This window comes from Electrophorus electricus, chromosome 19, assembly GCF_041902795.1.
Source record: "Electrophorus electricus isolate QZ-2024a chromosome 19, ASM4190279v1, whole genome shotgun sequence".
NCBI classification, from domain to species: Eukaryota; Metazoa; Chordata; class Actinopteri; order Gymnotiformes; family Gymnotidae; genus Electrophorus; species Electrophorus electricus.
This window is the reverse complement of record NC_137515.1, coordinates 17,085,001-17,102,500: the sequence shown is the minus strand read 5'-3', so window position 1 is coordinate 17,102,500 and position 17,500 is coordinate 17,085,001. Positions and strand designations below refer to the sequence as shown.

General features: G+C 46.8%; 1 protein-coding gene across 6 annotated transcripts in view; it reads right to left on the bottom strand.

The window, feature by feature from the left end:
* Window positions 1–17,500, bottom strand: part of stard13a (StAR related lipid transfer domain containing 13a) — a 55,859-nt gene that overhangs the window by 9,281 nt on the left and 29,078 nt on the right. For 4 of the 6 annotated variants that reach the window (XM_081702116.1, XM_035535649.2, XM_035535648.2 and 1 more), the window contains 5 exons: window positions 7,097–7,168; window positions 5,112–5,193; window positions 3,342–3,405; window positions 1,058–2,358; window positions 210–380 (listed from right to left, as the gene is read on the bottom strand). In XM_081702116.1, the coding sequence (XP_081558242.1) occupies window positions 210–380; window positions 1,058–2,358; window positions 3,342–3,405; window positions 5,112–5,193; window positions 7,097–7,168 (1,690 nt within the window). Of the gene's footprint in view, window positions 1–209; window positions 381–1,057; window positions 2,359–3,341; window positions 3,406–5,111; window positions 5,194–7,096; window positions 7,169–13,981; window positions 14,283–17,500 lie in introns of those variants that run through there. The other 2 variants (XM_035535650.2, XM_081702117.1) reach the window with 2 other exon arrangements.

Genomic DNA, 17,500 nt, shown 5'->3' with positions numbered 1-17,500 from the left:
GGATGTTTAAAGAGATAGACAAATAAATAAACAGATTTCTAATGGCATGCGTTTCTCTTCTCTCTGATCATCTGCTAATTTGTGTGACTCTCTCTCTCTCTCTCTCTCACAGGCACTCACATGAGCTGGGTTCACGCACTCACCCCAAACACGCCTGCTCACGTGAGCTGGGCTGAGTAAGGACACTCTGGCATCTCCACATCACTCACCAAGTCCAGCCATGTTTGTTGGACATCGAGTATTTCTCCATGATGGCGGTGAGACGCAGAAGTGAGAATTTCTGTAACAGGCAGAGCTGGCCTGCTGACTGGCTAGAGATCTGTAACGAATCTCCTGATTGGCTGAGGCGGTTGGACATCCTGAAGCTTGGCCACCTGAGACTAGGGGCAGAAATCAAGCTATGAATATTTATGCTTTTAAAGGTGATTATAATAACATGGGGGAATTTTTAATTTTTACTGATTCCTCTTTTGGTTTCACACAGTAATGTATTCAGTGTTAACAGGATCATATAGAGGTCATATAGATGGCCACATGATAAGAAATGATAAAGCTACCACATGACCAGTGTATTAGAATAACGTCATGGAGATATATAAGAGAGGCAGGGTGCTAGAGTGATACCACTAGAACACATGTGCCCTGATCTCCTGGTACCACTTTGTAACTGTGCTTATCTAGCACCAAACACGCTCTAGCACTGCACTGTATTAAAGTCTGAAATTAAAACAGGACGGCATTTTCACAAATATAAATGTGTTGTGAATATAAGAGCAACTCTGCACTCAAACACAAGTGATAGAATTGCCATGACGTATTTAAAAAAAAACAAAATTGAGTTCAGCTTTGCAGTGAGCCTACCCAATCACCGGGCACCATGGAAACGGAAAAAAACCTGCCTGCTTTTTGCACTGACCAATAACGGCCCACTGAATGTAGGAGAAAGTACTTGGCATGCAAATGGTTAATTTTGTTCTCTAGACTGCTCTGTCGCATGGGCCTGTGGAAGGAGCAGCGTTTGATGAGTACCCTGTAACCCCTCGGGCTGTATTCTCACCGAGGCCGAGTCAGTGAGGCCCCCACCCCCGAGTCCCGCCTCTCTCTTGTGCTGGACGTGTCTGTGTCGTTCAGCGAGACGCCGTCCCGGTCTCCGTCGCTGGGCGTGGTTACCGAGGTCCCTTCGAAGTCCAGCGTGATCTGGCTGGAGGACTGTCCATCCATCATCCCCTGGTCTGGCCCCCTATCCCCATCCCCCTCGCCCTCGGGCAGGACCTTCTTGGACCAGTGGTCCACGATCTGCTGCAGGCCGTTCACGTGCTGCAGGATGTCGTCCAGGTGCGGGAACAGGTCCTCCTTCTCCAGGTCCATGAGGTCGCCGGTGCTGGCGTACAGATGGGAGCCTGGGACATTGTCATACACACTGATCCGGCTGCTCCGGGGGCGGCAGCGCGTTACGGGTCGGGCCTCCCTCGCCAGCCCCTTCCTGCCCCGTCCCTGCTGCGGCCCCGCCCCCTGTACCCTCCAGCTGCCCGCCTCCCCGCAGGCGGGGGTCAGGCTCTCAATGGACAGCGCCTTGGGGAAGGTGCCTGGTTTGTGGTCCTTTGGGACGTGCACCACCAGGTCCTCGTAGGAATGGAACTCGCTCCTGTGGCCCTGCTCTGCAGGCCTCCTCCTCTGTGCGGCGCAGGAGAGCACCTCCAGGTCTTCCAGGTACACGCCAGCACACTTGCTGGCAACACAGGGCTTGGAGACATGCTCCTTTAGGTGGAGCGTGTTCCCCGTGCTGCCGCTGGTCTCCGACTGGCTGTTTTCTGATTGGCTGGTGAGCATGGCCAGGTGTGTGCCGGCAGGGGGCGTGTTTCCAGCAGGAGAAGGCTGGCCATTGACGATGGGGACACAGCGCAGCATTTTGAGCGACTCCGGCTCCCCCTGCAGGATGGGCCTGCTGATGGCCAGGGAGCGCCGGCTACGCGGTGGCCCCCACGAGCGCCCCAGCGTCTCCATCCGCCGCAGGAAGTCCTTGGCGCGCATGCGCCCGTGCCTCCCACCCTTAGCAGGGAGCGAGCCGTAGCGGGGCCGGTCCCGGGGCACACTCAGGGGGCACAAGGAGGCGGAGTCGGGCACAACGGACAGTGAGTCCTCGCTGTGCAGTGAGCAGATCTCGGGCTCGCTAAGGTCGGTCAGGACGCTCTCGCTGCTCACGGTTGTGCGCAGGCCCCGCCCCTGAGCAGGGCTCCGCCGATCTGCTCCGCCCAGGAGGAGGTCAATGTCCTGCAGGCGAGACCAGCGACGGCTGCTCCACTCAAAGGTCCATCTGTTGCTGATGGCCAGCAAGTCGTCCTCGTCCGAGTCCTCACTCTGCAACGCATGAGCCAATCAGACTGAAGAACACTTCAGACAGCCAGATTCTGTTGTGTTTGCGTGCATTCCTATTTATGAACTGTCATATTTTTTATGCTGTTGTCATTTCCTGTCTTATTGAACTGATAAATCTATTCTACTCATGTGTCCACATTTGCCTGCGCACATTATGGTTTATTACGCTTGTCACAAGGCCACAGATGGTTCTAATGAAGGTAAGAGCTGCTAAAACTCAAAACTCTCACAGCACAGGAAACAGCTGGCAAATGTTATGCCAGTAACTTTAGCTAATATCTCCCAACAATTTTTCCTAGAGACAAATTCTTTCAAAAATAATAGTGTTCAAAACATGATAATTATTGAACAGTATCAAAGAGAGAAAAAAGCCAAAGTACAATTGTACCCACAGACCACTGGAGAGACCCACAGACCACTGGAGAGACCTAAAGACCACTGGAGAGACCCACAGACCACTGGAGAGACCTAAAGACCACTGGAGAGACCCACAGACCACTGGAGAGACCTAAACACCACTGGAGAGACCCACAGACCACTAGAGAGACCTAAAGACCACTGGAGAGACCCACAGACCACTGGAGAGACCTAAACACCACTGGAGAGATCTGAACACCACCAGAGAGACCCAAACACCACCGGAGAGACCCAAACACCACTGGAGAGAACCAAAGGGGATGGAACTGACACTTCACTTAGAGTAAGGAGACATGAGTCCCTGGCATTGATATGGAACCTGGTACCCTGCATAGAACCAACTGATCTGGTCTGACTACTAATCACACAGAGAGAACTGTTTAACCACAGTGACCTACTGTAATAGCCCTCTAAACCAATAACTCATTATTACAGTAAAACTCATGATAAAACGTTTGAAATGTAAAAGAACTGCACACATCGCCTAGGTGAGAAAGCAGCGTTCTCTTTTTTTTTTACACCAGAGCGATGGTAACACGGTCACTCACTCTCTTCTTAGGCAGGCCCACATCCACTTTCATGGAGGCACACTTGTTCAGAGTGTTGAGTCGCCTGGAAAAAGAAAGAGAGAAGGAAGAGTCCACAAGTATGCAAGCGAAGAAACAGAGCACCTCAGTTCACTCGTGAGGAGAGCCTGAGGAACATCAGAGAGACATCAGAAGACCTTCCAGACACAGAAAACCCAGCTAACACCCAGGTACAGAGCAAAGCCTACTGGAGATGCGGCTGGCTGATGGAATGAGTGAGGGGTGGGCATGTGAGCCCGGCATCCCACTCCTGTGAAGGGAGGAGGAGCTTCTCCAGCCTCCTCTTTGAAGTCACCCTTAAGCAGCCTATAACGTTCTAATCTTCACCCCAGGAGCAGTGCAGTCCACCCTCAGTATGAACAAACGTGCACACACACACGCACACACAAACGCACACACACACACACACACACACACACGCGCACAAGCACACACGTGCACACACATACACACACACACACATACACACACACACACACACATACACACTCCATTAAAGACTGCAAACTGCCTGTCTGAAGTTGACAGACCGTATTGACATGCTATTTCACTCATAAACCACAACTGCCACATTCAGCACTACATCGCCCAAAACCTTTTAGTTTGGGACATATACTTGTTAAATCCATATGTACCTGTTTAATCCACATGCGCTCGGTTAATCCACAATTACCTGTTTAATCCACAGGTGCTTGATTAATCCGCATGTGCTTGTTTAATTCACATATTAACTGCTTAATATATATACATATTAACTGGTATGTTTCATCCTCATGAAATCATGAGCCCAGGCATCAGTGCTTGTCGAGGAAACGCATGCTTTATCGCCGTGACAACCACACAGCCAGGATCCCATTTCTCATGCCTGCATACTGTAGCTCTCGAGAGGTGTGCGTGCAGGTGACAGTAAAGCTTACAGATCTCACTAACACTGTCATTACTGGCACACGGCTCACAGCTACTGTTCATTTGCTCGCGCCCTCACAATCTCTCTCACACACACACACAAACAGCCTTCTGTTAGTGTCTAATGCCAGGCTCTGACCCCCTGAGGTTCCCTGAGGCCTGTGAGAGAGACATCAGAGTTTGGCTCCAGAAGGGAGACATTAGGATCAAAGCACTGCAGGCCACGACAGACTTTATGGAGGACACGGGTCAGACACTCCAGAGGTGGAGCCATCAGCAGACGTGGACAAAGGCCGGCCCACTCGCACATACACACGTAGCGGAACAAGGCTCGTCTTTCCAACCACTTTCCCTACTGTCCTTGTGAATAACAATGCTCTTCAGAACAGAAAAGATCAATAAAGGTTCAAAAAAACCCAAAATGATTAATAGGGTTGGATTTCTGTCTTGTTCCTTTGCTTGTTTGTGAATCCCAGTGTGAGAAGGTGGACGTTGTAGTGCACAGTTCCTTCATCACGGCTAACCCACCCCCACTTATGTATGTTAGTGAAGTCAGTACACAATCGTTAAGAATGGCAAAGAGCTGCTTCTCCTCTAGGGCGGTACATAGCATATCAAAGCAGTGTCTTGTAATCAATGGTGTACTGGACCACATCCAGGCTAGAAGAAAAAAAACAAAAAAACTAATGTGTCTGAATCCGCTGCTGACATCCCAGTTGCTTGGGAGAATACTGCGCGCACACACACACACACACACACACACACACACACACATATTCAACTGACTCTACTCAAAATGCGGTTAGCGAAAATTCACTCTCTTACCGGCAGAGGGGCTCCACAAGATCTTTGTCCAGGAAGTCATGGTCCTTCTTGACAGCACATATGTCAATGGGAAACTGGGAATCTACATGAGGAGACAGAGCACCAATTACAAGACTGCTTTGTCAAAGAGTGCATACACATTACACGAAGCACCAGAGGAAAACGGCTGCACTGCGCGGGGACAGAGTTTAGTGAGCAGGGCAAACGTAACGTAAACAGGGGAGGTACATGAGGAATCATCGTGGGTTATTCCCTGCAAGTGCACTGTTCATGGTTCACTGTGTGGAAGGACATGGTAGTGTGTCTCCTAATGTAGAGTGTGAGAAGACGAGGCAAGAATGTGTGTGTGTGTGTGTGTGTGTGTGTGTGTGTGAGTGTGTGTGTCCATGTGTGTGTGTGTGTGTGTGTATGTGTGTGTGTGAGTGTGTGTGTCCATGTGTGTGTGTGTGTGTGTGTGTGTGTGTGTGTGTGTGTGTGTCCATGTGTGTGTGTGTGTCCATGTGTGCGTGTGTGTGTGTGTGTGTGTGTGTGTGTCCATGTGTGTGCGTGTGTGTGTGTGTGTGTGTGTGTCCATGTGTGTGTGTGTGTGTCCATGTGTGCGTGTGTGTGTGTGTGTGTGTGTGTGTGTGTGTGTATGTGTGTGTGTGTCCATGTGTGTGTGTGTGTATGTGTGCGTGTGTGTGTGTGTGTATGTGTGTGTGTGTCCATGTGTGTGTGTGTGTATGTGTGTGTGTGTGTGTGTGTGTGTGTGTGTGTGTGTGTGTGTGTGGTGTATAGCGAGAGAGAATGAAAAGGGAAAAGTTGGGGAAAGCCACAAAAAGAGCCGCACAAAGCTCTCCTCATCCTCAGAGAAGCCCTCACACTGACTTTCCCAAACCAAAAGAACTAAATTACAGGGAGTGACTGACAAAAAACAAAGACAATAAACAACATCTTCAGAGGGGCTGGTCTTTATCTTTACTTCTTCAGCTGTTTACCACCCCGCACCCTTGGTTCTATTGAGTAAAGTTTCCCTATAAAGAATATACATTTCAGTTAAAGGGGAAAAGGGACATTACAGCGTAAAGTAAGCCCAGTCAGTAAACATCCCTCTCACATCCTAGCACACTCATCTCATGCTCGGTTGGGCTTGGACTGCCAAATTAGTTAATCGCTGCACATTATTTTCATATTAAAAGTTAGGTTTACTTGAGAATGAAACGCGGCTTTGATGTAAACTGTCATAAGGGTCATGGAGTTGTGGAAGAGCGGAAGAGGAGTGAGAGAAAAACGGGGAGGGAGGGATTGAGAGAGAGAGAGAGAGAGAGAGAGAGAGAGAGAGAGAGAGAGAGAGAGAGATTGTGATCTTCTGACCTTCGATGGTCTGGATGGAAGACTGAGGGAGAGGCTTGTGTTTTCCAGCTAGTGATAGCAGAGGCTTTTCCCATGACCCCCTGCTCCCCTTGGACAGAAACTCTATGCTGGAAATAGTGGTGCCTGGCCTTATAATGAACCAAAGAGAGGGGAAAAAACCCTCTCGACTTTAAGCTGAGAGTGCACAGCTGTGTTAACGCAGCCGGCGGACCGTTCCAACTCATGGAAGGAGTAGGGAATGTCACACATATCTTGCAACACAGTACAGTGGTACAGGCCAGAGAGCGAGCGTACAGTAAAACAGCCTTGAGTGTAGAAGACCTGGCGTGTGGAATGGTCTGTCTGTCTGTCTGTCTGTCTGTCTGTCTGTCTGTCTCTTCCTCACGTTTTTCTCTCACACTCCCACTTATGACAATTTGCGTGAGTACCGTCTTTAGTGTGTAGTACGGCGCTGCCATGCGCTCTCATAGACTGACTGAACCTGAGGCTTGTTCAGACATGCGCATGTCTGTTGTTCCTGTACTCACAGATAGAGGCAACAAAGTGCTTCTGAAAGTCGTGCTGGACAAGGGCGTTTGCCAAACACTGCACTGTAATCATAAGTGTACTAAGATAAGCGTTGTGCCACTTACCCTCGTAGAGTTGGGCATACTGTGGGAACCCCGCGGCCTTCAACCAATCACAGGCCTCCTTTGCTTCAATTTCTGAAAAACAGCCAACAGAGAATGTTTTATCAACTCTTTATATCTTTACACACACACACACACACACACACACACAGTAAGTAAAATAGGAGAATTAAAATCATACACATACAAAACATTTTAGGCCATTCCCAAAAAGAGGACTCCATTACAAACATTATCTACTCTAACCCAATAATTGCAAAACTATTCAAACAATTACAAAAAGAAATTCCTAGACTATATTCCAGAAGACAGCAGGGGTGAGCTTGAGCTTCCAGCTTTTCTTCTTCCCTCATTTCTTTTAAATATTTAAAATGTAGTTGAATTCTTTTTTAAAAGAAATTCAAATGCAGAGGTATGATAATGTCAGCACAGTATCGGGGCCTCTCCTCCCAAGATTCTCCTCACACTTCTCACTGATTACAGCCAAGCCAGGTGAAAACCACAGCGGGGCCCTATCGCTCCTGTCGCTGTGGAAACGCTGCCCCGTCGGAGAGCGCCCGCCGGTGGCCGTGAGCACTCCCTGGCTCGGCTGGCGCTGCCGTCGTAACGGAGGGGCATGGACGTCCATGTGCGGGGGGAGGCGCACGCTCCAGCGTCTTTAGCCCCCGGGAGGTACGTGGAAGGAGGGGACCGCTGACCTCTTCCTCCTCTTTTCACTCCTCTCACTTTGTCTCTATCATCTCCGTCTCCCTCTCATAAATCACAGAAACCCGTCTTACTCAAGCCGTCTTACTCAAGCCGTCTTACTGAAGCCGTCTTACTCAAGCCGTCTTACTGAAGCCGTCTTACTCAAGCCGTCTTACTCAAGCCGTCTTACTCAAGCCGTCTTACTGAAGCCGTCTTACTCAAGCCGTCTTACTGAAGCCGTCTTACTCAAGCCGTCTTACTCAAGCCGTCTTACTCAAGCTTACTCTTTTGCTTTTTTCCTCCATTTTTCCTCCATTTCTCTCTCTCTCTCTCTCTCTCTCTTAGTTAAACCATCAGAAATGTCCCAAGCACACACACATGCGCGCTCCCCCAGGGCTTAAGCTCGAACAGTTTTAGAAGGTGGTGTCATTTGTGCGCGCGGTGTATGTTCTAAAATTCCTACACATGCAGTCCCAACGGTAGCAACATCCTAACAGCAGCTGTTTATAGTAATCGGAATCGCTCGCTCAGGGATGCTCTGTTCAGACATGTCCAGTCTTTAGAGTCCTGCCACGCATATGGAAGCTATTAGAGCAAGACTCAACGGGGCCTTACTCCTTACGTGGGGCGGAACCTCGGTTATCGGGATAAGCACCCGGTGGGGTGCAGCCACGCTCGCACCCACGCACAGGAAGCCGCTTTAGGTCGCCGCCGTGCGGGTCTGCGCCTCTTCTAGTGGTCATCGTTTTATTTGGGTATTGATATACTGGCACAGTCCTGACAGCTGACCCCTTACTGCCGTCGGTGTAACGGCCAGCCCACGGTCACTCTGCACAAGCACGGGGCGAATGCGTGTAAGTCTTGGAGATGTTCGCAGAGAAAGCCCGTACAAACTGACTCCTGGGGAGTTGATCTGGACTCTGTTAGCCCCAAGACAGATCCACACTTTCATGAGCTAATTTAACACTTTAAACATTTCACTCCCATTTGAAAATAAGAGACATTTTGATGGCAAATAACTTTGGTCAATGTATTTTTTAAATTCTTTGTTAACTGTTTCAAATATTTTATAACAACGCATGGCAAACATTCAACACATCATGAAGAATGTTACTACTACAACTGCTCAAACATCCTTTATTTTCCATGGACAACTCCAATGGCTTTTTTGAAAGATTCATTTTTATTTTCTGAATGATTAACTTTCATTGCAGTAGGCCAGACATGACTTCCCCTCAGACCTCCCTGACTTCTCTCTCACGCAGTCCAGTCTGGTTCTAGTGAGGTTTCAGTCTGGTTTCAGTCTGGTTCTAGTGAGGTTTCAGTCTGGTTCCTCTTTAACACGTTCATGTGAGTCTGGCATACCACTCCCCAGGCTTTCTGCCTACCACGTGTGCTGATTCCTTTTAGTTTTCTTTTAACACGGTCCTCGTGTTGCTTATCTAATACCTAAAGTTAGACTTCAAGCCCTTTTTAAAAATGTATAAGGTTTCGTAACAATATTATTCCTATCACCATTTTAATAAAGCTAAAACAGCTTGGAGCTAAAATCATTTGAAATGTACTTCCAGTTCAAATTAGTGTACTGCTATGTTTTTCCGAGTAGGAATGACCGGTCTGAGTACTACAGTTGTGACATCCGTACTTCCTGGGCGCTGAGGATGGGGTCAGCCAGTCGAGGCGAGCGTAGGCGGGAACATGGAGGCGCTCGCAGCGTGAGACACGGCGGCTGATTGTGCTCGGAGAACATCATCAGGCATTCAGGCTTCAGCCTCAGAGGAAAACGACATGGTTCACTTTCACTTCTTTAAATGCGAACAACGAATTCTAATGTTGCGCACCCAAAGAAACTAAACGAATGTGTATTTATTATTACTCGCATTCTCTTCCTGAAAGAATCAGGTTCTGATCTCCATTAGAGGTCCTTCATCTCCTATGAGGAACATCAGAGGAACATTAAAGGTACTAGCTAGCGTGAACATTGTTGCACATGTTTTTCCATATTCAGCAACAGGAGCAGCTCTTAGTTTAGGACTCTTGGGTGTGTCCATATATGGCACTTTGAGATCAGATATAGGATCAGATCAGATTTTTTTGTGTGTGAAAAATATGCCCTGGGCACAACAGAATGTCTTCTTTGTAAATGGTTCTTCTGTTTTTAATTTAAGTAGAACATCAGTTTGAAAGCATCAGTGTGCTTTATGCGTTATTGTATTATTATCGTTTAGGTTATGAAACGAAGCTCAAAAGAAATGAATGAAGGACAATGCTTGCAGACCACATTGGTATAAGACTGGATCTCAAGGCAGCCAAGACACATGAGTATTCCATATATGCTACAGTACACCTGACCTGAGCACACCGGTTAGTTAATTCATCCTGGCGTGACAGCAACTGCATGCAGGGGTTCTCCAAGTATCACAGAAAGTGAAAATGTAACCCTGGCACTACTGAAATCCTTGCCAGACTGCACGTATCAACTCCTGTAGATGCAGTGTGGCCCTTCAGGGTGTCAATTCGACTCCAATATCAGCTCTGACAGCTTTACAAAACTTGACTCCAACAATTCTGGTCTTTTAACTGTGTCACATAGTTCAGAGCAGAGGAGTTCTGTTACATGCCAAGATAAACCAGGATATCCATGAGAACTACTCTAATTGTGGCTATTATTAGTCACACTAGACTCGGCTGTGGTCAGCTCCATGCAAGCATGAGAGGGCTCACATGAACAGACCTCATTTCTAAAGTAAAGTACATGTTATAATTGACCTAGCACGTATTGTTTGGTACCATCTGGTACTGCGCTTATCATTGTTTTAATATAGAACTTCTGCTTATTTGGCATTATTTCATCTAGGTATCAGCATGAATTCCCGTATTTCAGCAGTATTCTAGTTCAATGGTATCTTGAACCTACTGTATTGGCTCAGATGCTTTCTGTTAGTAGGTGACAAAGCAGTGTTGTAAGTCACTCTTGATAAGAGTGTCTGCTAAATGGCAGAAATATACGTAAATGTAATGTACATTCAGTCACTCAGGCTCACAACACCAATTTTGAATTCAAATACTATGCAGTTGTTTTGAATAAAGAGAGCTTAACATGGACCGTTGAACAGCTCAACCTTGTCAGAGGTCAAGAGCTCATGCAACAAAATCAAAATACTGGATCCCAGTATAAAGTGGATGAATGTAAGTGTGTTTTGCCCTCTTATTCCACACACACCATCGTATGAAATCGTCTTGGAGTGTAAAAGAGGGCCTTTTACCAGCAGCGTACAGCAGACCCTGAGCCCGTTTTGCGGTACATAAAAGACACTCCGGAACTTTCTAAAGCTCAGAGGGGACTCTGGGTAAAGGCAAGAGAGGGTAAGAGTCACAGGCTCCAGAGCTGTGGGAAAAAAAGCTGCTGTTTTTCTGCTGCCCAGTTTAATTAACGTGGACCCCGGGCATCTCGTGTGCGCCGTGACAGGAAAAGCCCCCGACACAAAGGCACACCTTCCTTTCAGCCCCTCAGGACCCCCAGCGCAAAGCCACACGCACAGACGAGCATCCAAATCTGCACGGGGCATTGCAAAACATGAGGCGCTTCAACACATGGCATCTCACCGCTATTGTGTGCTCACAGACCCCCGCGCACAGCAATCACCTTCCACGCAACATCACACGGCTACAGGCTCTAATCTCGGGGTCCGGGCCTGAACCCTAACACACCCCCACCCCCCCGCTGTGGCATTCCTGCTTACCCCAGTGTGGGCCAGCAGGCAGAGAGCCATAAGAACAGAGCCCAGGAGGTTGGGGGGGGGGGTCCGGAGGAGCCGTGGAGACAGGGGCCACCAATCAAAGGCATTCCCCTTATTCCCCTTTTGACTGAGCAGGCGAGACCTCCTGTTACATAAGGACAGCCCAGAAGCGTCTCGCTCAGGTCTTTTTGTCCACCCTCCTCTGCCCCTCATTTCCCGTCATTCACCCCTTCTTTCCTGCTCTTCCACTTTTATTAAGCGTCCAGCTCTTGAAGCCGGAGCCAGAGTCGCATCCGTCAGCAAACGGCTCTGAAAAGGTCTGGAATTAAAGCGCTTCCTGTCCATTTGGGTTCCACGGCCGTGTCACGGATGGTATGGACAGGTCGCCCCTAGCAACGGGGACAACACTGCCCGCAGTATAAAAGAGCGATGGCATATGGGACTTAAAGACTCGTTCAGAGGAAACGCGCTTCAGACACCAAATACACACACACACACACACACACACACACACAGACACAGACACACACACGCGCACGCGCACGCACACGCACACGCACACGCACACAGACACAGACACACACACACACACATACACACACACACACACAGACACAGACACACAGACACAGACACAGACACAGACACACAGACAAAGACGCACACGCACACACACACACACACACATACACACACACACATACACACACATACACACACACACACAGACACACACAGACACACACACAGACACAGACACACGCACACGCACACACAGACACAGACACAGACACAGACACAGACACAGACACAGACACACACACACACACACACACACACACATACACGCACACGCACGCACACACACACACACACACACACACACACACACACACACATATACACACACACACACACACACACAGACACACACACATACACACACACAAAACCAAATGATGTTCAAAAAATCAGAAGTCAGATGACTTTTCACAAAAATAATGTTCTGATGTTTCCAATTTAAAACTTCTACCATCACAAGGTCGTTACAGTAAACATGCAAACTCCTGTAAAAAGTCAACTTGCACCAATAATCTGGACCAACTCCTGTGACATGTCATTAAAGTAATCAGCAGTGTAAGCTTTTGTGTTTGGACCTTTTCTACTTTCTTATGGAATCCCACGACACCTTTTTCTGCCGGTCATTTGTGTGCACCGAGGACATCACACTTCTGCCTTAAGCATCGTATCTGTTGATTTTTTGCATAATTCACAGGACTTTGTTCAGTGCATCATGGGCTGAGCAAACAAGGTGTCCAAGATCATCCAAGCGACGGTCTTGGGAAGTGACCGTAAACCACAGACATGCTGCCCAACATGGAGGTGACACAGCAGAGCAGTACACTGTGTGTGTGTGTGTGTGTGTGTGTGTGTGTGTGTGTGTGTGTGAGAAGAGTACAGGCAGTTGCTGGTAAGATGCAACTCCGCGTGGCGGTCCGTGACAGAAACACTCCCACACTGTAAACAACAGACTCTTCTCTGCCAGTGGAAAATCACTTAGTAATCTCTCAAACAAACACAGAGCACTCGGGATCTAGATCCTAGCAATTCCCCGTGGACACACACTTACAGGCTTGATGGATGACCTGCGTAAATAATCCGTTTTGCTGAACATTTGCTGATACTTGTACCAAAGTTTCCTGAAGAATTTTTCCACTATCATCACAGAGCACACAGGCCATTCGCACTGATAATACATGTTGCTAACAATTAACAGATTGCATGCTTTAGATAAAGTTCATACCATATGTGTGTGCGTGTGATAAACACACACATTGGACATCAGTCCATTAGTAACACACACACACACACACACACACACAGGACATCAGTCCATCAGTAACCTCAGCAGCCAGCTGCACCTTCTTACCCATCTGTATACACACACACACACACACACACTCACATCTGGACATCCGCCATTTTCCCACACATGCTGAAGTACTTTCCGCGGGGATCTAATGGAGATTTGAGCTTTTTTTTTTTTTGCTTTTTTTTTTTACACAAACACAACTCTGGAATTCCTCAGAAAATTAATGCTGTTCACTGAATTTCTGAAAAACAAAACTGAAAGGAAAAGTTTGGACACACTGAATAAAATGAAAACTTATCAGTTAATTAAATGGCAAGTCAGAATTTTAAATATTTGCCACCAGGAAAGATGAACCAAGGAGTGATAAGATATCACATCAATATAAAGGAATTCCTGGGAAAGACAGCCAGTGCAAGACATCGTGAACTTGGTGAATGTACAGTGCTTGAGTATCTGATCGGTCCTGTGATATTCCTTCACCAGTGTGACTGATTGTAAATATGAACAGAGTATCTGCTGTTGCATGCCATACTTCAAGAATTCAGTACAAAATGTAGGAAGCAAAGTGAAACTGAGGCGTCGTGTTACCTTTGGGCATCCGTAGCTGCCGGCATACATGGGCAGGGTTCTGTGGTCATTCTGGGTGCGGGCTGTGAGTGACTAGCTTCCTTCCTAAGCTGTGTGGACTCCTTCGCCCTTGAACTGTGTGGTTGTGTTCTAATGCTCTCCTGCCTTGCTCCGCTGTTCTACGGCCCCTCCTGCTCTCCCCTGCTGCACACAGCAGCTGGAACATGTACTGTCTGTAGCCCGCGACCCCCGTCTAAACCATGAGAGAATGTGAGGGCCATCAATCTCCCACTTACGCACATACACACACAGCTGGAGAGGCAACCTGTCCACTGTCCACTGTCTGCCTTCTGTACCTCATACAGTTACCAGAGAGAGAGAGAGAGAGAGAGAGAGAGAGAGAGAGAGAGAGAGCACATGAAGGGAAATCACAAGAGAAAGAAAGAATGTGTAAAACAAAGAAAGACAGGCAATGGGACTTTCCTTCTCTCCAGGGCTGATGTGGAGGCTGGATTTCACCCTGTTAGCAGCCTTCACTCTCAAAGTGCAGACCAGTGCAGTAGCACAGTTTGTATCTTTGTGTGTATGTGTGTGTGTGTGTGTGTGTGTGTGTAAGTACAGGAGGCAGGACAAGGGCAGTCACAACACACACATATAGCGTGAGAAAGGGCTCCTTCTGAAGTGGCTGTAAACCACTTGAACTCCTCACCCCCAGGGCGGCACAGAGCCGGCCTTATTAACCCCGCCACAAAGAGGAGACGGGGGCTAAGCAATCACCACTCACACATATGGCATGTACCACCTATACATTTTCATTCAGTCCAGCGTATACTATAAATAACATTTATATATCATTTAAAACTTAGACTATATGAGACGGAGACTGTCCCAAAACATGATGCCTAAAGATCCATATGGTGTGTACATGTATAATGAAACCAATATAATGAAATGATATCAAAATGCAACTGCTTGTGTAATTGTACAGGTCACACCAACAGAGGGTGACAGAGCCACACGGACTGTTAAACCAGGTAGTGATGTGTTCAGTTGCCCAGTACCACCGACTGTTTCAGCACAATGACTATTAAACATTTAGATTTTAGGAAAGGGGGCAGGTCATCACCATCTTCTGGAAAATACACTGGATATAGCTGGAACTGAAACTAAATAAAACTGGCAAACCTATCAAACCTTCTGCTAAGACCCCCAGTACCACGCTGCTGACAGGGACATCTCTTTACACCAGGAAGACAAGTGAGCCTGGGCACACGTCCTCATATACGTGTATACAGCGCCGATGAAGTGCTATGAAGGGGAGACAGCAGCTCTGGACGGTGGTGTCAGGGTGTAGGGAGCACGTAGGCACACATTTGGCTGGGCTGTATTAAGGATAACTCCAGGTCTGAATCACTAACGTAATGCGACTGTGACGTAAGCACTGCTTCCAAACAACACATATCACAGCGGCTCATAAAGCCAAAACAAATCCACATGCTCACTCACGCATGAGGAATCTACTGTACACACACACACACACACACACACACACACATACATATATACACACACACGCACACACTTTTACACACACACACACACACTCACACACACTCTCACACACACACACACACGCACACACTTTTACACACACACACACACTCTCACACACACACACACACACTCACACACACACACACACACTCACACACACACACACACACACACACACACACTCACACACACACACACACACACACACACACACACACACACACACACACACACACACACACACACACACTCTCTCAAACACACACACACACACACAGTCGGATATAGCAGCAAGACACTGCCAATGCCTATTAGTATCTGTCTTGCCACACCTGGCTGATATCTGGGACTTTGAATTCAAATTGGACTTAATATTCAAATTTGCTTTGAGATGAAGCAAAACTCTGTGATTTTTTTTTTCACACTTCACATGTATTGCTCATACCTACTCACTGCCTGCTATACTGCGGTCCACCAACTAGAAACGCACAGTATAGATGTGACATCAAATGTCTGACCCAAAACACTAATAGTTCTCTAAATGCAATGCTGTGTTTATGCTCCATTACAACTAAAAGTTGTAACTAAAAGTTAAAATGGAGCAAAAGTCTCAGGAAACCTTACAGTTTCTTTAGAAAGCTTCCTTTTAAAATTCCATATTACTGTCTCTGCTCTCAGGACTCTATATGTAATTTAGTTCCAGGTAGTAATAAACTAGAATCAATGTAATGGCATCTATATATATAAAAAAAGCCAACAATTACATCATAAGATCAGAGTGACTAGTCCAATAATCTGGACTGATTCACATCATGTTTGGACAATGTGTCACTGCGGGTGTAGCGTAAGAACATGCCAGAGCAAGGACAGACATGTCCTCTGCTTTCTCAAGAGAGCACCGATCCCGTGGGACGACCCAGCTCAGTGTAGGTAATGTCCCCCTGGCACTGCCAATGCATTCCAACCGCTGCCCCAATGCAATACAGCCCTGCCTGCTGCTCGGGATGCCACACACCTGACCTCGTCCACTCTAGTCCACTTGGAAAGAGAGAAGAGGCAGCACAGACTACTGCCATTTAGAGCACTCGGAGATTTGAGTGTTTCATAAGTAAAGATTATTATTAGGATTATTAACATTGACTGCTCACTTGCTTCAGACATCAAACATCCAGCTCATATAACACAACACTGAAAGACGTCTTAATCATGCTCTCGACACTATGATGAACTGTAGAAAATAAACTAAGTAGATATCCTAAAACCATCTAACTCATCAGTAGTTTATTCTAGAACTCCTAATATAGACCCTCTATCACAATCCAGTAGTTTATTCTAGACCTCCTAATAAAGACCCTCTATCACAATCCAGTAGATTATTCTAGACCTCCTAATATAGACCCCCTATCACAATCCAGTAGTTTATTGTAGGCCTCCTAATATAGACCCTCTATCACAATCCAGTAGTTTATTCTAGACCTCCTAATAAAGACCCTCTATCACAATCCAGTAGATTATTCTAGACCTCCTAATATAGACCCCCTATCACAATCCAGTAGTTTATTTTAGACCTCCTAATATAGACCCCTTATCACAATCCAGTATCTTATTCTAGACCTCCTAATATAGACCTTCTATCACAATCCTGTGCTTTATTTACATTTACACCTATGGTATTTGGAAAGGTTTTATACAGAGATTTACATTTAAAGCAAAAATTATTGGATCCCAAGGGGATTTTCCTAAAATTCTGTCCAATTTTAACAGCATTCATTAAAACCTTAATGTAAAGGCACCTATTTGGTACATTTTGAATTAAAAAAATATTCCAGATTGCTGTATAACATTTGTATTGCAAATTGTGGTGGTCAAGATTATTAGATCCCAAATGACTTCTTCAAGAAAATGTAGCAACTTATAATTTTTAGCGTTTTAACCTCACCTAATCCTTGGCTTGACCGGTGCAATCAATTAGCATAGAACTGTAGT